The 21,840-nt window shown below is 47.6% G+C and overlaps 1 protein-coding gene across 1 annotated transcript in view; it reads left to right on the top strand.

Moving 5' to 3' along the window:
* samd14 (sterile alpha motif domain containing 14) overlaps positions 1-21,840 on the top strand; it is a gene marked incomplete at both ends in the record, with an annotated part of 61,035 nt that overhangs the window by 12,610 nt on the left and 26,585 nt on the right. Inside the window, 1 exon segment of the mRNA XM_084329244.1 lies at positions 20,754-20,914. Coding sequence (XP_084185370.1) covers positions 20,754-20,914 — 161 coding nt within the window.

Below are 21,840 nucleotides of genomic sequence, written 5' to 3'. Positions count from 1 at the left end.
GGGGTAGAGCGGACGCGAGGCCCGACAGATGCACCCCCTGAGGACCCGTAAGCCCACATCAAGGGGTTGGGGAGTCCCGTCACCCCATCCTTCCTAATGAAGTCAACTCCACCCGAGTGCGAGCAAGAGGGAACTAGAACCCCTTGAACACACAGCACAGGCGGAACCACGTGTGACCCAACACACTGTGGCCCACACCCACACACCCCTGCTACCCTACCAAAGGACGGGAAGCAGGAAAGGCCACAGACCCCAGAACCGCCTGGGAGACAGAACCCCCGGTCATGTCCATGAGGTAAAACCTTACGAAGGGACCCGGGGAGGACCATGAAGCTGCAGCACAGATGTCCTCCACCGAGGCCCCTCCAGCCCGGCCAACGTGTAGCAGAGGGCAATGCCCTCGCACAACCAATGGGACCGGCACGAGAACCACCGTAACAGACAAAAAGCTGATCGGTAGCCCTGAGGCCCTGAGTACGGCTGAGGTAAATCCACAAGCACGGACCGGACATGACAGGTGAAGGCCCGCTTCCAACTCACTAGCATGAGGAGGTGGATGAAACGCCTGAACCACAATATCCCTGGAGCGAAAGGAACTCCGGATATTTTTAGGCACGAAGGCAGGATTAGGCCGCAGAGTGGCACCGCAATCGGAACGAAAGACAGGCACTCTGGTCGTACCGAGAGAGCACAAAGCACGCGGAGGTGACGGCCAGCAAGAACGCGGTCTTGAACGACAGCTGTTCCAACGGCGCTTGCTCAAGAGGCTCAAACGGGGCCAAGGACAACCGACCGAGGACCAATTGAAGATCCCAACTCGGAGCCAAAGAGCGTTTTACCGGCTTAACGCATCAGTCGCCAAGCAGGAAACACTTCACAAGAGGGTGGCTGAACAAAACATCACCCTCAAATCCCTCATGACAAGAGGATATAGCTGCTGCATAAAGCCGACAGTCTATCAAGGAGAGACTGGAGGTAACAAGGACAGTATCCAGGGGGCAGGACACCGGTCCCTGCCCCCCCCTTACACCACTCTTGGAACATACGCCATCTGCCTGCGTAAGCGCGACAGTGGAGGGAGCATGCGCATTCCGGATGGTATCAACCACAGAAGGGTCCATCCTCTCCAGACTTACCCTCTCACCAGCCAACCATCAGGTGTTGGCACAACACTGGGTGCTGAACAGCGACCTGTGTGCTTGAGTGAGAGCCTTTGCCGACCAAGGAATAGGCCATGGCGGAGCTACCAGTAGCTGGATCAGGACCGGGTACCACACAGCTGCGCCCCGGTCCGGCGCAATCAGGATCAAGGACCTGCGCTCCTCAACGTACCCGTCCCAACAACTGACCTAACAGATGTACGGGGAAATAATCCCAGGCGGCACGGCATCGGTCCCAGACCTGCCTGGCTATGTCCGGACGTAATCCCCACCCGTCAGGATGAGGACCGCCCCGCGACAGTACACCTGTACCCACATTCACCCTGCCGGGGATGTGGGAAGCCCTCAGGCCGCGCAGATGGAGGACGCCCATAGCCAGCCGCCCGCCGCCCGGTGCAGACGGGGGGAGCGTACTCCTCCCTGTCTGTCGATATACGACACTGACGTCGTATTGTCCGTCCTGATCAACACCGTTTGAGGACCAGAAGGACCGCTTTCAATACCAACACATTGAACGTAGCGCAGACCGGGCAGCATGGTTTGCCAGCTGCCCCCTACTGCGTTGGCCCGACGCGTCTCCAGCGAGGGAGGCGTCGGTGAAAACGTGACGTGAGACAGCGCCGTAACCGTCCTAGGACGGAACCTCCCGAGCGTGTCGACAACACGCTCTAAGAGGGATTCCCATAGCACTCCAACCGTTGACTGGGAAGAGGAGTACTCTACTTCCAGTCTACAGCAAACCCCAGGCTGGTAGGGACCTGCCTGGTATGAGACCCGACGATCCACCTTGACCGCGAAGGACCAGAACGTCGTCAGGGCAGAATACACTTCGTAACCCCTGACGACACAGAGGCCCCAGTGCGGCCTCCACGCACTTGGTGAAGATGCGGGGAGCCAGAGAAAACCGAACGGCAGCCTCTGGTACTCATACGCTAACCCTGCAAAGGAAGCGTAGGTAAGCCCTAGGATGGAAGATCGGAGATGCGAATACGCATCCTACAGGTCTATGGAGGAGAACCAGACCCCCACCTGACAGTGTTCAACAGGTAGGAGACGATCCAAAAAATGCTGAACCTTCCCATGGGACAGGTCCAGCATGGGTCTGACACCCCCCCCTCCCGATTTCTCAGGCACCAGAGAACACCGGGAGGAGAACGCCACGACGATGGCTTGCTTCGTCCACAGAGATTGGATCTCGTTGATCAGAGCTGTCACTGCTGGTGACCCTGACAATAGGGTCTGTACCAAACCCGAAAACGGGTGGGGTTGTGTAAACACAAGTCCCCGCCTCAGCGTTCTCTCCATCCACCTCGACATATGGTACTGCCGTAGTCATATGTGATGACACTCCCAACACACCCGCCGCCATGTGGCGCAGGTCCGCCAGGAACTGTAGATAGTCGGCCCGGTCCCACCCGCTGTGCGTAGCCAACCCTGGACCCTTGCGAGCAGAGCGTTCTGTGGAGTCGGGTCGGAACCTGACACCACCCACGAGGCAATCGCACCCAAGGGGGGACCCCAACAGAAAGGGCCGGTTTGATACGGGGGAAGCTGACATCAATCTAGGTGACAAAAGCCCCCCCACTGAACACCCCTCCAGAACATGCTGAGGAGTTGTTCTGCAGCCGGACATGCAAGGCGTGAGGACCCCATGGGTTCCTACACACCGTAGCCCTGCAGTGATATTACTACCACCCAAATCACGCGTGCCTGCGAGACCACTGCCAATCTTTCAGGAGTGGGAGGCACCAACATGATACCTGGCCTGGCGAAGGCGAGGCCGGGGAAGCCCGCACTGTGTGCCTCAAAAGGTTTCGAGCCCCCCTGCTGACAACACTTATAGTTGACAGATGTAACACCAGGCTCAACCAACACAGCTTATGGTGTGGGAGCCGCTTGACAGCACAACATTCTCACGGACAGACCCAGGCTCAGCCATCAACTGGGTGTCAGCCCCTGTCCCCATGAGAAGCGAAAAGTGGGGCCGCCCGCGCTTCAACGAAGGCACACGGCCTGCAGCCAAAGGAAACAATCAGAGCCCCCTTTTTCCACTGGTGTTGGGGGAGGGAGTGATCGGAGAGCGGGCTGCTCGCTGCAGGACGTCGACGGCTTGTTGTTCAAGCCGAGCCCATCCAACATGGCCGATCCCTCGGCCGCCAAGGCTGTCGGCCTTGTGGACACCTGTCGATTCAACGCCCAGGATACCTCTGGCGGGGGAAAACATGGCCGCCTGTCGAGGGCCTCGTCATCGCCGCTGACGAGGCCGTGCTCTCTCTTCTTCTGGCTGCGCGGTGTGAGGCGGTGTGGGGCCTAGGACAATACCGCCCGCGCTCCAGTAGAAGACCAAAATCCCCTGCGGAGAGGGGAACCCTGAGCGGTTATAGCTTGCGGCTAGGTCAAAGCTAATAACGTCAACAACCTCGCGCGATGTGTCGACGTCGGCTGGCCCTCAAGGCCCCGCCACCAGACACCATTTTTTTTATAGAAAAAACTGCAATTCGAACACAGTTACTAATCGCTGCCAATTCTATACCGTGGCGGTACAGGCTTTAGCAGCCCACCAGCCACTCGCCAGGCCAACCCACCTCATGGTGTCGGCCGGGCGGGGCACTGTTTCAATATGTCAAAAGCAAAGGACTGATGTTAACACGGAGCACCAGTGGTGGTTGCAAAAAGCAACCTCCATTTGATTTGATTTGATTTTATTAGGGATCCCCATTAGCTGGTGCGATAGCAACCAGCTAGTCTTCCTGGGGTCCACACACAAAAAAACACACAAAAACAATCACTATTGCAAAAAACAAAATTATTAAAAGTCAGTACACACAATGCATAATGAACCTACTGTAACAATTAATATAGCTAAAATTACATTAGTGTAAAACAAAAACAAAAAATTACTTTACAGTGTTAAAAACAATTTAAAAACTATTTAAGATTCTTTTTAAAAGTGAATCTACTGTAAATGCAGCAGAGGTTCCGAGGCAGGCCATTCCACAGAGTTAATGCTCTAAAAATAAAAGATCTCCCCAGAGCGCTGGTTCTAGGACCTGGCAATTCAAGCTGCCCACTACTGGAACCTCTAGTGTAATGCTCGTGCACAGTATTACTAAAAACAATCTGATTATGTATAAAAACAGGAGTCTTACTGCTCATGACCAACTTGAACAGCACAAGTATATTAAAAGACAATCTATTTTCAACGTTAAGCCAAGAGAGGCGGGCATGCATACGGCTCACATTAGACCTTAGTGAGCAGCCCAGTACCAACCGTGCTGCCCTGTTCTGGACCACCTGGAGCTTCCTGAGGTCACCACTGGCAGCAGATGACCACATCGCAGAGCAATAGTCAAGATGACATAAAACTAAACTTTGCACTATCTGACATAAAAGGGGACGGGCAACAAAAGAAGCACATTTCCACCATGAAGGGGTTAATGAATAAAATAACTAACACCACGAAAATACTGTAGAATGAGCAAGCCCATGTACACAACGTTAAGGGGAGGCGGACCAGAGAGAACCAGTCCCGCATTCATTCATAATATTCACAACAGCACACCAGCCCTAGGCCTTAGCCCATTTACCCAAAAAGGTAAACAAAGCCCCCCCCCGCACTACTCCCCCAATAGACACCGATTGACCGTCAGCATGAATGGTTGAAAGGAGAGAAAGCTGTAGCATAGACAGACATTCTCGTAGCAGAGAGACAGAACAAAACAGTAGCCCACTACACTACTATAGCATAGCGTTCAACGCTACTATGGACAGAAAACAGTCAGCTGAGCCACAACACGGGCCGCCGCTAAGTCCCATCCTGCAGTAGTATAGCTCTACTGCCACCCGCCGAGCTTCAAGCATCGGCTTCCGGGTGGGAACACCGTTCAAAACCCTGCCGGGGCACAGGATTAACGCTACCTGGCTAGGCTACCTAGCCACGGCACACCCTGTTGTCAACCCATTTACCCGTAAAAAGGGTAAAATAGGACTCAGCAAAACCCCCACATTAGCTACCGACTGACCTTCATTGATGAACCGGGCAAGAGGAGGGAAAACGGCAACATCCCACGGCGGAGACATTAGAACAGCGTAGCAGTAGTGTTAGCATTTAGCAATAGCATTAGCATTTAGTGTTAGTAGTAGTTGTTTAGCAGCATGCTTCCAGGACCGCTTGGAACCCGTCCACTGCAGTGAAACCCGTCCACTGCAGTGAAACGTTCACCAAACCATCCCGCCCCTGGCGCCGACACACAACATGGTTGTGTAACAAAACAACCCAGCATTAATGCCTGTTGACACAGGGCCTACCTGTGTACAAGCCGGCTCGATAGCCAAACCTTGCACGCTGCTCCTTGATCTGCTGCCACCAGGCGAGGAAACATCAGAATAGGCCCGACGTGTCGCTGAAACATGCCCCGAAGATTCCAGGGGTAAGCAAACCTCCGGTAAACATTCAACATTACGCAATTTCTCTAATCTTTTCATAGCACTAGTTTACATAGGGCGCTTTGCGACCGCTATGATGGAAACGAAATAGAGGAAGAGTGTTTGGTGACCATGCCTAATGTCTTATAGAGTACGCCTCTATAGGGGCGGAGCCCAGCAGGTGATGGGTGTATTTGTTTTTCATTGATGGTGTACAGTAGGTACATGAGATGAGGTATATCTCGGAATGGCTTAAGAGCGGGACGCGATGGCCAAGTACGCTATATAACAGTGGCTTGAGGTTTGAGGTAGGATGATACTAACAGATGGGACAGACCTCTCCCTCCTGTCCTGCCAGGTTGTGCTGCACCACAGGAGAGTCTGCTTCGTCAGGGACAGGGTAACTCCATGGACATTATATATTTATAAGTCCATGAACACGTTTATAGTTTGTCTGAACTACTGAACGAGTCTACTGCAAAGCTCCAAGATCATGCTGTCCTTGAGAGATTTGCAGGGGTGACAGTGGCTCAGGAGGTAGAGCGGTCATCCGGTTAGACTCCAGCTCTTCCCGGCAGCATGTTGAAGTGTCTGGGAGCAAAGACACTTAATGGCCTAACTGCTCCCGATGAGCAGGTCGTCACCTTGCATGGTCGCCTCCACCGTCAGACGTCTGAATGTGTGAGTGAATGGGTGAATGTGAAGAATAAGTTGTAAAGCTTTGAATAAAGGCTCTATATAAATACAGTTAATTTACAAGAAACTCGTTTCACTTTGCAGCAGCTTATGACTGGAACGCTATTCAAGACACTTACTTCACTGACTGCCTTCAAGAATATACTCAACACGCTCTTTAGATCCCTCCTGCTCTTGCTGATGATACATACCCCAGTTTCACACTTGCATACACCCTCTCACACACAACATACAAGCACTCATTCATCTTCATACTCGCACCTATGACACAAGCATCTGTTTGCATACACATGCACGCACGCACACACACACACACACACACACACAGACACACACACACACACACACACACACACACACACACACACACACACACACACACACACACACACACACACACACACACACACTCACACTCACACTCACACACACATACACATACTTTCACCCCCCCCTACTCCTCCCCTGTTTATTTATTTTTTGTACATAGGCTGTGCGTGTGTTTATTTGTTTGTGTATGATTCTTAACACTTTCAGTGCCATCGACGTAATATTACGTGTTTGGATAGTTTTTTCTTTTATTCAATATTTGTATTCATTATTCATCCACTGACCTCGGTGTTACCATAGGAAATTATTCTGAGATCGCCAAAGTGCAATACCGGCCGCATCCTGCTACGTGGCAGTATCGCCCACCCTTTGAAACCTTAAGGGTTACACTTAAACCACTTCGAAACGCATCTAGCACACTCAATCCATAAGTTGCGCCAAATTATTATCTCTTTTTTGCATGTTCAACGGAAGAAAGTCACTGTCAAATGACCATAGTATTGTCTCCATCAGTGATGCGTTGCTCATGGGACGAGGTCCGTGCAACCAAAGTTTTGTGAGCAGAAGCGCGTGCACGCACACGCACGGATGTGCACATGCGTGCACACAGGAATGCGCTGCACTCGACTGATGCGCCAACTCGCAGTACCCACCTGGCTACTTTGCATATCAATAGCGCCGGTCGTCAGGTGTTACATTCCATTCGTAGAGGCAATTAGGCACTGTCTTTAGTCTGTCCTTATGCGAGGGAACATTTATGCGCATGCGCCTGGGAGCGCGCGTGCACGTGGCGTCATTAGCGTGCGTGCAACCAGTGTTGATATGAGCATCGCAACACTGGTATCCATAGCTATAATATAGGGCAGAGATAGGCTACTGTGACAAATCACTGTAGTCTGTGTGTGTGTGCGCGCATGTGTGTGTGTGTGTGTGTGTCATGGGAGCAGGAATGTCTTCTTTGAACCTGACCCATAGAGATTAAAAAGCTATGGAGGGGGGCGTCGCTATCCACACAGTACAGCCAATGCGGTCTCACAACTACCGCACAACTACCGCACAACTACCGCACCATTAGAGGCGAATTCTGGAAACTCCACCTGTTTTCTACCCAGAAGACACCGCTGCTTCTCCCTCATTATCTGCACGTACAACAGCTATTATGGCGCCACCTCAACTGTGAACGTGGTAACTTTCTAATAATTTTCTATTTAATCTTTTCAAATACATTGTGCACATTCATGACCGGCAGAGGAAGGACCCGTCACCCCATGACCCTTATTCTAGCGCCACCATCTGGCCAAACTTTACATTTTCAAATTAGTTTATCTCCTGATTCGTTAGTCATACAATTGTGAAACTGAAATCCAGAAATACGTCTACTACCGTACTCATGCACAACATTTTTACATAATGACCTATGAAGTCTGCCATATTGGAATGCCTGTGTCACTTCCCCTGCTCCCCCTAGCATGTTCATCTGATTCTCACCAAACGTGCTGTGTGGAATCTGAGGACTAACATCTTCAAAGGTGTGATTTAGATAATAGAGATAGGCCAAACCACATGACCACAACATCCAATACATTTTCAGAAAAACACACGGTAAACAGGAAGTGATTTGTTACACGTGAACGCACTGTCCGATTTCCACCAAACCTGACGAACACGTGTTTGCCTCATAGTGGCGCTATTGTCATAAAACTAAAAACATGAACAACTCCCCGTGGAACGGCTCGGATTAGGGAATGTCTAGTTTGAGATTCAGTGGTGGTTGGAACGCTGAACTTTACACATCACTGCCAAGGAGTGCAGTGGTCTGGTCGACGCTCCAGAACCACAGAAAACAATGTGCTGCTGCCTCTTTTTCTGCTTGTCAGTGCGATCGCTAACCAAGTGGAAAATACACTCTGTGTGTATGTGTGTGTGTGTGTGTGTGTGTGTGTGTGTGTGTGTGTGTGTGTGTGTGTGTAGGTGTGTGTGTGTGTGTGTGTGTGTGTGTGTGTGTGTGTGTGTGTGTGTGTGTGTGTGTATGTGTGTGTGTGTGTGTGTGTGTGTGTGTGTGTGTGTGTGCATGCATGTGCATGCGTAAATATAGGCATGGGGTGGAGATCAGAGAAGGGATGTTTGATATTCTAGCACAGTACAGTCAGCCTGTTGGGATGACAAGGCAATTGTGTGTGTATGTGTGTGTGTGTGTGTATGTATGTATGTATGTATGTATGTATGTATGTATGTATGTATGTATGTATGTATGTATGTATGTATGTATGTATGTATGTATGTATGTATGTATGTATGTATGTATGTATGTATGTATGTATGTATGTGTATTTATGTGTCTGTGTGTGTGTGAACACTATATATACTGTATCTAATGATGATCATCGACTGTGTGTGTATATGCGTATGTGCGTCTGTGAGAGACTGTGTGTGTGTGTTTGTGAGAGACTGTGTATGTATGGGAATGTGTGTGTGTGTGTTTGTGAGAGACTGTGTATGTATGGGTGTGTGTGCGTGTTTGTGCACGTGTAGTACCACGTGACATGTGCAAGTGTGTGAAACAAATAACTCACCTGTCACTCATCTGTTCAGCCTGTGAATTTGCTTGCCTTCCTGCCTCTCTCTCTCTCTCTCTCTCTCTCTCTCTCTCTCTCTCTCTCTCTCTCTCTCTCTCTCTCTCTCTCTCTCTCTCTCTCTCTCTCTCTCTCATCCCTCCATCTCACCCCTCCCATAGTGCCTCTTTCTCCCCTCCTGGAGAGACTACGAGACACTATGACATCACAGATTGGGGCGGGGCAGAGTGACATCACAGATTGGGGCGGGGAAGAGTGCGCAGCAGGGTGAAGACGTCAACCACTAAGGCGGCAAAATACGACGTGTTCAGTTTCCCTTTTAGAGCTTTGCCGCCATGAGGATGAGGTTACTGATCCCCATCACTCTCTCCACTAGGTGGCAGTAATGAGGAACGTTCAGTGTTCCAACCACCACTGAATCTGAAAGGGAGGAAGAAGCAGTGTTGAGTTTTTTTGAATTTGCCTCTAATGGCGCGGTAGCATCAAGGCTAATAAATAGGCAGTCACCAGTCAGCCATCCAATGGGAGATAGGGGTATGGTGCGTGCTCAGATTGTCACCAGTCAGCCATCCACTGGAACTATGGAACTATGGCACGACCCAGGTCAGTCGCCGTCGGTTTTTCTCCGCAAAGATTGTGCATACTTTTAGCTATTATGTTTATTTTGACAACTTTTTTTATGGAAACTACACTGGCGGGGGCGTAATACGACCGCCAGTCACTTATAGACCTAAACTCCGGACTTAAAGAGGAGTTTAGAGACACTTTATGCCAAGATTGGCCATTGGAGATCAGACGGGACAAAGACGGCGGTAGGACAAAGAAGAAACACAGGGGAAGGAGAAGCCGAATCAGAATAAGGCTAAAAAGATCTGCTTACCGTCCGGCGATCCCATCCATTTTTCTGGCAAATGCACGTTCGCTGGAGAACAAGATGGATGATTTACGGGCGAGGGTTCGATTCCAGCGAGAAGTGAGAGACTGTAACATCATGTGCTTCACGGAGACATGGCTGAAAGGAAACACGCTGGATCATTGCTACACCCCGTTCAGTGCTGGCTATAAAGCGGTACCGGCTCCGCCATTAGCGGGAGCTACAAGCACGTCCGATCATGACTCCATTTTCCTACTTCCAGCTTACAGGCAGAGATCACATGACGCCGTCGTGTCACGTGAGGTAAAGAGATGGTCCGACCAATCAGAGGCCACGCTTCAGGAGGCTCTATAAGACGTAGACTGGGGAAAGTTCCAAGGAAGCGCCAGTGACGTCAGCGAGTTCGCAGACACTGTTGTTAGCTTCATAGCAACCTTAGCTGATAGTATCGTCCCCACAAAAAAGGCGAGGGTGTTCCCGAACCAGAAACCGTGGGTGGACAGTAATATCAGAGCAGCTCTGAAAACTCACACCACTGCTTACAACTTGGGCAGAGAGACAGGAAATATGGAGGATTACAAGGCAACAGTCTATACTCTGCGCAAGGCTGTTAAACTTGCTAAGAGGACGTATGCTGACAAGATGGAGGCACAAATGGCACAGAATGACACAAGAGGCTTAATGGCGGGGACTGCGGACGATAACTGACTACAAAGTCAGCGCCCCCTCAATGGGGAGCGACGACGCCTCTCTCGCGGACAAACTCAACTCCTTCTACGCACGGTTTGGTGCAAACAGTGGCGACGCTAGCTCACCGGCTAGTGACATCACTGGCGCACCGGCTGTCGTGGAGGGAGGGGGGCATCCGCGGGGGGGCGGGGACGCTCTCTCATTGACGGAACACAGTGTGAGAAGAGCATTTATGCGGGTGAACACCAGGAAGGCTGCTGGCCAGGATGGGATAACAGGACGCATACTTAAGTCCTGTGCTAACCAGCTAGCCCCTGTGTTCACCACCATATTTAATCTATCCCTGGCAGAATCCGTGGTACCTGCCTGCTTCAAGGTGTCTACCATTATCCCGGTACCAAAGAAATCCTCCCCAACAGGTCTCAATGACTACAGACCGGTGGCACTCACCTCTGTGGCCATGAAATGTTTTGAGAGGCTGGTTAAGGATCACATTTGTGCCTCCCTTCCCAGTGATATGGACCCTATGCAATTTGCATACAGGCCAAACAGGTCCACTGATGATGCGGTCTCCCAAGTACTGCACAGCACCCTCTCTCACCTAGACCGCCAGAAGGGGGGCTATGTGAGACTGTTGTTCATTGACTACAGCTCAGTTTTCAACACCATAGTCCCCACCAGACTGGTGGACAAGCTGATCGAGCTGCGTCTGAGCTCCGCTCTGAGCGCCTGGATACTGGACTTTCTGAGTGAAAGGCCACAGGCGGTCAGGGTGGGGGGTCATACTTCCAACACCATCACCCTGAGCATCGGGTCCCCCCAGGGCTGTGTTCTGAGCCCCCTGCTGTACTCACTATACACACATTACTGTGTGGCCAAGTTCAGCTCCAACTCCATAGTGAAGTTTGCGGACGACACAGTGGTGGTGGGACTGATATCGGACAACGACGAGAAGGCCTACCGGGAGGAGGTTGAGGTACTGGAACGCTGGTGCCAGGACCACAGCCTGCTCCTGAACATTGGAGCAGGCTTGGTAAAACCAAGGAGCTGATCGTGGATTTTAGGAGAAGACAGCAGGGGACACACACACTACTGAGGATAAACGGGGCTACCGTGGACAGGGTGAGCAGCTTCAAGTACCTGGGGGTCCACATCTCAGAGGATCTGACATGGACAACACACATAGACTCAATCATAAAAAAGGCGAAGCAGCGCCTCTACCACCTGAGACAGTTAAGGAAGTTCAGAGTATCTGGGAAGATACTCCAGTCCTTCTACTCCGGAGCTGTAGAGAGCATCTTGACTGGAAACATCACTGCCTGGTATGCAGGGCTGTACGTTAACTTTTTTTGCACATAGCACTGGTGCTACAGAGGTTTATAGTTTTGTAGCACAGGCCAAAATCTTGTAGCACAAGTATAAAACGTGTTATATTTGTAACAGTCACAAATGTGCCTATTGTATTTGTGTTATTTAGTTGCAGTGCCATGTTTGGCTGTCATTTAGTATATCGCCATGTGTTATTATTACTATGATACTCTCAGATATGCTATTTTCAATTAATATCATAAACAACATAAGGAATATTAGCATAATTTTGAGTGGACTGAAGGAATGAGTCAGCGTTAATAGTTTTAAATGCAAATAATTTATTGAAACATAGAAGTGGGGTCGGTTGGGACACACACACACACACAATGGGGGACCCTGATGTAAACAAGACAAACGTCTTTCTCTGCTCTGCATCCCCTTAACAATTGTGTGTATTGAGCCGTACTGTACTGTACCCATTCTGCAATCTGTTAAATAAAGTTTTCATTCATTCATTCACACACACTGTTTCAACTCACCACCCCCACATCATATTGTAGTCTAGTCTGTCTTCAAACTTCCACTCCTCTTGTTTATATTTGAATATCAACATTATCTGTCCATCCTCAGTTTACTATAATATACTCCTGTCCTGACTAGTGACTTCATCATCTTTCCAAACGCACGCACGCACGCACACACACAGGGAAGGGGAGAGAGTGCCCCCTCATTTCCCTTTCCCCAGTCCACACTGTCTGCTGGCTCTGCCTCTGATCAGGATTAGCTTGTTAGCTTGCTAACGTTGTAGTGATTGTAATGGTACATAAACGTTAATTTCGGGCGATGTGCGCATAAAGGAATGGCGACGGTGCAAAGCATGTAGATGCATTTGACCCGTTGCGAGAAAAAAAAACCACCACGGACTTATTTCGGGACGTGTAGGCGCACTGCTGTGTTAACGCAGCAGTTCAGTGCGCACCAACCAAGTGAACCGACCAACGCGCTGCTCTGCTTGCAGAAGGCGCACGGATAGGGCGGATATGACTCGTCGAGTTGTCACAAGAGTTTTTTCAAAATAAGATTATCATATGCACCTGAACGTTGCTAGCTTTCGGAGCCTAGCTGGAGCTGCGCGTGGGCAGAAATGAGACCCGCTACAGGATTTTCAAAATAAGAGTATCTATATGAACCGAATCCCTATCGCACCAGTGCTACTGAAGTAAATCCATCCATCGCACAGACCGCTGTTGCTGTAGCACGTGCGATATATATGTCGCACTGTACAGGCCTGCTGGTATGGAAACAGCACGGCACAGGACAAGAAGGCCCTACAGAGAGTGGTACGCTCAGCCGAGCGTACCACGGGTATTGCACTACCATCCCTGCAGGTCCTATATAACAAGAGGTGCAAATCCAGAGCCTGCAGAATAATGAAAGACCCTCACCACCCCAACAACAGCCTGTTCAAGCTGCTGCGGTCAGGCAAATGCCTGCGAACACCAGCAACTAGGACAGAGAGACTTCAGCTCAGCTTCTTCCCCCAGGCCATCAGAGTCTTGAACACTGAACTCTCCACACACAAGCACACATGAGCACACACACAACACACACACAGTACACGCTCACACACTAGCAGCCACTTTAACATGAGCACACACACACTCATGCTGCACACGCTCACACTTATGGTCACTTTACAAAAGGAAAGGTCACTTTAACACTTTGATTGCCTAAGGCTAAATTCATGATATACCATAGGTTGCCAGCTCTATTTGTCTATGGAGAAGTTCCCCTTCTTTGCAGGGCTATAACTTTTTAAATTCTATTGCTAAATTGCCATTATTAGGGCCCATTCAATGTCCTATATGTATTGTTCAGGGTGTATGAACGTTAAACTTTTTCATTCACATATTCATACTAAAATATGATCTAAAGTATAAGTATGTTTTCATCTCTTTCTGCAGCTTTCTCCAGAACGTGATTTATAGCCCCAAATGCATTATATTGATGATCAAATACAGTTTGATAGCAATCGGCGCGATATAAAAAAATCCAACCGGACGGACTTCTGGAAGTTACTACACGTCATCTGATGTTGACCGGATGGGCGAGGGGGCGTTTATAATTCCGTGGGCAGCGTTATACCATTCATCTAATGTGGGTCAAATGTTCATCACAGCAGTTAGTGTCGAACACGGAAATATTACACGCTAAAACTCACCCCAGTCTCCGCGGGCCGTTGGGTGATCAGCGTGGGGTAGACAGTTTTTCCATTATGGGATGTAGAAATATCCGGTCCATTTCCAGCTTGCATAATAGTATATACGTCCAAATCATGTTGTTTATCGAGTTATTGGCAATGGATCGCTATGTATTGTGACGAGCTAGAGTGCCGGAACCTATACCGAGTGCCCGGAAGTAATATGGGTGAACATCACATCGGCCAAGTAACTTCCTCTTTGGCGATTGCGCAGATCGGCCACCGCTAGAGGGTTCAGTGGGGCTTTTTGGTGGGTCTCAGGCCAGTGGATGGGAAATATGAATCCGATCACAGATTTTTGAAATATTGATATCAAAGACGAGTTACGGCGTCTTCGGCAACTTGAGCATGGCGGGGAAGGACGCCTAAACACGTCTTCCGGCAGTTAAAGTGTTAAGAATAGTATAGTATAACTTGAGATTGTATAATATAGCCAGTGATGCCGGTAACGCGTTACTAAGTAACGCGTTATTGTAATCTGATTACTTTCCCCCGAAAATAGTAATCTAACGCGTTAATCTTTAAAAGCCAGTAATCTGATTGCAGTTACTTGTCCAAGTGGCTGTGCATTACTATTTCGTTACTATCTCATCATAAATTCATAATGCAGGTGGAATGCAGTATTTTATTTCGTTTTCGACAGTCAAAAATACATTTTGAGCTGTTTTTCTTTTGGGAGTGACGTAGTGTGGCAGTGAAAGGGTTACACAAGAATGTGTCCCGCGGGCCGCGGCGTGACTGGACACTCTGTCTGTGAGTGACTCTGCCTTGGTCCAATCACATTCCCCATCCACAGTCTGCGAATCAGAGGCAGAGTAGGGCGGGTCTTCACAGCACGTCATGTGACATATGCGCCAATTGTGTGACAGCAGGGCTCCGTCGTCGGAGAATTCCAGTGTGAGTTTCTGTTCAGACTTCCATCCCAAAACGCTCGTCAGTCACTACTTCACGTTCATATGCGGAGGAAACAAAATACTGTCTACCGCTAAAAACAGCACATCCAATTGCATTGAAAGCATCTGGAATCACAACACTAGCCGACGCTTCGACTAGGTACAGGAGGAATCGGAGGCCAGCCAAACAGCAAAAGAGAGAGATAGTTTCTTTCCCTTTTGATTAATGTATATTTGATGGTGGCAGAGCAAAAGCTCTTATTTGCCAGATTTACAGTTAATTTACATGTTAAAGAGAGACGAATTGAAAATGGGGGACCCTGATGTAAACAAGACGAAAGTCTTTCTCTGGTCTGCATTCCCTTAACAATTGTATGTATTGAGCCGTACTGTACTGTACCCATTCTGCAATCTGTTAATAAAGTTTTCATTCATTCATTCATTCATTCAGACTGATTGTATGTTTATAGAGAGACATTTATAAAAACAATTTAATAGTTACAGTTGATATAATTGAATAGTTCAGCCTGCATTTGTTAGATGTGAATGGATACACTGGTTTTGTAAAACCACTGGCTGGCTGCTCTAATGCTGTGAGCATCATAGACTGTTGCTTTACCATATGGTACATGATGGTACAGAAGCTGAAGCACTAGTTTAACAATTTACGTTATGTGCAGAGAAACAAGTTAAAAACAATTTATGCACTTTCAATAAAGCGTTTAAAAAAAACGGTTGGGGGAACGACGACGACTTCGTAACCTAGTTACTTTCAAAGTAACTAAGTTACTCTGATAATCAAGTAATCAGTAAAGTAACTTGGATTACTTTTTAAAGGAGTAATCAATAATCAGTAATCGGATTACTTTTACAAGTAATCTGTGGCATCACTGAATATAGCATTGTATAGCAGTGTACATAAAGACCCAGTGCCTCATCCGTAGCTAACAGTATATTGCACTATCACAGGACCTAGCATGTCCTACCATGCTCTGTAAAAACTCATGTACATATACCGATATGCCCTACTTTGATTACTTGTATTATTGCACAATGTCGTTCTATTGGATTCTTATTATATTCTTATTATTGTATTACGTACAATCGTTGCGGGCAAGACCCCCCGCATGTCATTGTATACTTGTATGCCATGATAAATAAAACTCTTGACTTGACAATGGGAGATAGGGTATGGTGCATGCTCAGATTGTCACGAGTCAGCCATCCAATGGGAGATAGGGTATGGTGCATGCTCAGATTGTCACCAGTCGGCCATCCAATAGGAGATAGAGGTATGGTGCATGCTCAGATTGTCACCAGTCAGCCATCCAATGGGAGATAGAGGTATGGTGCATGCTCAGATTGCGTGTGTTTTTGGAGAATTGATGGAAATGTGGCAAAATTGTAACTGCGCACATTAGGGGTGGGAATCACCAGAGGCCTCATGACACGATACTATCACAATACTTGAGTCACGATACGATAGTATTGCGATACTAAATATATTGCGTTATGCTGAGTATTGCAATATTAATATTGCGATATTAATATTGCGATATATTACCTTTTTTTCTTTTTTTTTTATACACTTTTTCTCCTTATTTTCTATTTTTCTCCCATCCCAGTTTCGCCTCGCCAATTTTCCATTCAATTCTCCCCCCCCCCCCCCTGTCTCGAACGTTGCTAGACTATGCCTCCCACTGGTCGGCTGCAGTGAGGACCAAGCCTTGCATCACGTGTCCCCTCCGGTACACGAGGAGGCAGCTGTCGCATCTTTTCACCTGAACAGCGCAATCTCTCAGTGGCGAGGAGTAATGCGTGGGAGGCTCACGCTGCCCCCGATACTTCCTGATTCTGCTGTACAGGCGCACCAACCGACCTGTAGGAGTCGCTGTCCACAACGTCCAATCCCCACCCACCGGCTTTCCCACCCTCTAATACTGCCAATTGTATTAGTATGAACGACCGGCCAAGCCGGTAGCAACGCCGAGAACTGGGCTCGATACCAGCATATCCTACGTTAGTGGCGAGCGCCTTGCCCACTGCGCCACTCAGCCGCCCATTTATTACCTTTTTTCAACTGCAAAGTAAAACTTTGTCAACATGTTTTATCTAATAAAATAAAGTTCAGTCTGTTCATCTCACTTCAATAATTTTTATTGCAGAACATGGTATTTTCTCAAGCAGACAGATGTCAACACTGTAATCTGTGTTGCATGTACCTGACAAACTGAACTGTTTGTATTACAGTCATATTCCAACTTAACTGAATGCACATGTGTGCGTACTACTGTACTATTACAGGTATTGAAATTAACAATGCAACTTCCTTATACAATTTTTTCTTTTTTTAATAATTAAATACTTGGCGTCCCTCTATGGATACAGTATCGCCACGCAAAGTATCGCGATACTACTACGTATCGATTTCCCCCCCCACCCCTAGCGCACATGTCATACCCTGATGTTTGACGTGATATGATATCTTTGGTGACATCACCTTGATTTGAGCCTACTTGGCTAGCATTAGGAGGCATTAAGCATTAGGGGGCATTAGGGGGTGACATGTCTCAGGAGGTAGAGCGGTCGTCTGGTAATCAGAAGGTTCCCGGTTCAATTACCGCTTCCGGCAGCGTGTCAAAGTGTCCTTGAGCAAGACATGTAACAGCACCCGATGAGCAGGTCGGCACTTTGCATGGTCGCCTCCGCCGTCGTGTGTGAATGAATGGATGTATGTGAGGCATAAATTGTAAAGCGCTTTGGATAAAATATAAATGCAGTCCATGCAGTCCATTAGGAACACTTTGGTTATAGGCTACTATGTGGATAGAATCCCCTCTCTCTCTCTAGCTTTTAACTCTTTGGTGACGGTCCACTTCACACATCTGCTACGACTCTACTGCAAAGGAGAAATATGAACAGCTTTCTTTTTCACCCCCAAAGATGATTTCTCAGAGCAGGATGAAAACACCTCGAATCATAAGACTGCAAGGTGTCCTCTTAGTTAGAACTCAGACATTATTGTCTCTATAGATCAACCTGGATCGATAGGCGGCAGACAGGGTCATCACAGGGTCAGGGGTCATCCCCCACAATCCTTTGCTGCCTCGGTCACCAGGGACAACCAGATTCATGGTCATGGATCTCAAGGGATCACATACACGCACGCACGCACGCACGCACGCACGCACAGACATACATGCATGCACGCACACACACACACACACACACACACACACACACACACACACACACACACACACACACACACACACACACACACACACACACACACACACACACACACACACACACACACACACACACACACAACACACACACACACACACACACACACACACAACACACACACACACACACACACACACACAAGCAAATACACACACACACAAACAAATATACACACACACACAAGCAAATACACACGTCACACACACACACACACACACAAACAGACACAAACACACAAATATTTCAGAATCACTGCTCGAAATTCTAATTTGAAACATAAAAAGCCTACCATTTGGAGTGATTTTCTTTTAAATGGGTTGGAAATACACTTTCCAGGATTGATTTAGCAGTAAATTCACAGCTGTATGTCACGGCCTGTGAGACGCCTCAGGGGGTGAGATGAGAGAATAAAATACACTGCAAAAAAATACATTCAGACTATGAAGCTCATTTCAACATATTCAGATCATCTTAATGCAGTCGGAGAGAAGACCTTTTGTTATTTCACAATTATTTATTTAGTCATGGAACAAGTGAGTCGTATTGGAATATTTAACACTGTGCTACCTACCACACCTTTACAAAAAAACTCAAAACCTGGTTATTAAGTAATCATTTTTAATCAGTTCATTGTGTATTTTATTATTGCTTTTATTATCATGTTGGGTTGTGTTGTAAATACTGTGTTTTACTTTTAATGCTTCTGTTCTAGGTGTATTGTCGGTCTCACTCTCATAACATATTGCCAAAAGGACTAGAGTTGCGAATTAGCCAGCTGGCTAAAACGGACACATTTACAGCAATGTTTATCAATGTGTACTGTCCTTTAAAAATGTTTTTTAAATGAAACTGAAACTGAATAAAATATGAATACAATATGTTTAAATACGAATAAATAATACAAGAAAATACATAGAATATTAATACATAATATTATTGAAAAAATGATATGTACATGTATTACATTTATAGTTTAAAATATAAATAAAATATTATGAAACAAGCTTAATCAGGCTTGACTACAAGTTAATTTGACTTGAACTAAGATTGTCGTTTTTTGCAGTGCAAGAGAGGGAGAGCGAGAGAGCGAGGGGTGAAGGGGGGTTTGGAGAGAGGGATGCCATGTTGGAGAAGGGATGGAGGGATGAGACGGATGGATAGAAATTGGGGTCAGGAGGTCTCAGGCAATCGTCCTCCTCTCCTCTTTTCTGCTTTCCTCTTTTTCACTCTGTCCTCTCCTCGCTTCATCCCTCTCTCTTCTATCTTTCCTCAATGTTCTCTGTGCAACACATACATCAGTCTTTTCCTTCTATTTTTGACACCTTCTTTTTCAGTAGCTTTGCACACATTTGACAGATATTGAGAGTGAATGAGTTTGAATATGGCCACCGGTGATTGCATCCTTGTCTATCGCCAACAGGTGTGTGCGTTAGTGACTGTAAAAACCACACACATGCCAACAGCCAAACCTGTATGAACAGACAGACATCAGAGTGAATATGTAGAAGAAACCTTTATTTGTCATGCAGCGACACATAGGCAGGCACACACACACACACACACACACACACACACACACACACACACACACACACACACACACACACACACACACACACACACACACACACACACACACACACACACACACACACACACACACACACACACACACACACACACACACACACACACACACACACACACACACACACACACACACACACACACACACACACACACACACACACACACACACACACACACACACACACACACAGGGTCACTGATGAAATCACTGATGAAATGTCTCTCTGCACCATCCCATCGTCCTTCCCCCCCAAGGGCAGCCGGGAGCAGACATGGGGCCGCGCCCGGGGACCAATCCAAGTGCTCAGCATTAGCGATCTGTTCTGCATGTTTTTCCTTTGGGTTTATCTATTTTTTGGGGGCCGGGGGGGGGGGGGGGGGGGGGCGGACCCTTGCGAGCACGGGGAGAACATGCAAACTCCACACAGAAAGGCCCACCCAGGAGATACACCCACCTAGGTGCCTGGCAACCCGGCAACCTGGTCCCCAAGCGGGAATCGAACCCAGGATCTTCTTGCTGTGAGGCGACAGTGTTAACCACTACACCACCCTGCCGCCAGTCCATATGCCGCTATCACACGTACTGTTCAGTCTCCCCTCCCTTCTTATTTATTTTTCACAATGCACAGTTCTGTGATTGATCTTCCCCCCCCCTGTCCCTGAATATTGTGATCGATGTTTTCTGTGCTCGATTGGCAGACCTGAACGAGGCCGTCCCGGAGACGGAGCTATTGGACAACAGCATCCAGAAGGGACGGGCCCAGCTGTCCGTCAAGACGCGAAGGAACCGCCCCTCGCGCTCCCGTTACCGTGACAGCGTGAGCTCCACAGAGGAGGGAGATGACAGTCTGGAGAGGAAGGTGAATGAATGAATGAAAACTTTATTTAACAGATTGCAGAATGGGTACAATACAGTACGGCTCAATACACACAATTGTTAAGGGGATGCAGACCAGAGAAAGACTTTCGTCTTGTTTACATCAGGGTCCCCCATTTTCAATTCATATAGACATTTATGACATACTCAACATATATGACATTTATGGCATAGGGACATACAGGTATTTAGTACTGATACATTTGTGACATAAACGGTATTCAAATATACAGTACTGTTAACTGTCTCTTTTGTTATGAGCATTTTACCTTTAAACACCATATAGACAATCTAGTCTGCAAACTAGTAATTGGACTTCTTTTACAGAAACAGCTTCCCTATGATTAGTAGAAAAAGGGTTGTTGAGGCAGTTTTACATCAGTGTTGGATTATGTGGATGTAATTTAAAATACAACACAAGATGTGTTGAAGTATAACACAAGATGTGTCAAAATATAACACTAGATGTGTTGAAATACAAGTTGTCACTAACTAAACACATACAGGTGTGCTGCAGGTGTTGGGGGGAAAAACAACACAACATGTTAAAGTGACAATATGTAATTCTTCTATCGATGAATCAAGTTCTGGAGCAAACCACTGGCTCTTCAGCACACCACTCACCTTCGCTGCTCAAATGGTCTGGTGTAGTGAAAGCGTTAACCTTCTGTAGTGTGGTAGTGAAAGGGTTAACCCTTTGTAGTGTGGTAGTGAAAGGGTTAACCCTTTGTAACGTGGTAGTGAAAGAAAAGTATTTACAGAAAGGTCTGGAGGTAGGACGTAGTCAGCTGCCAACTAAAGTATTTTGACTTTATCTAGCTTGCAAGTTACCTACAAACTGGTCATTGTGCTGTGTGTGTGTGTGTGTGTGTGTGTGTGTGTGTGCGCGTGTGTGTGTCTGTGTGTGTG

This window comes from Notolepis coatsorum (genome assembly GCF_963971535.1).
Source record: "Notolepis coatsorum genome assembly, chromosome: 14".
NCBI lineage: Eukaryota > Metazoa > Chordata > Actinopteri > Aulopiformes > Paralepididae > Notolepis > Notolepis coatsorum.
Note: the sequence above shows the minus strand (reverse complement) of the source record. Positions and strands in the feature narration are given on the sequence as shown.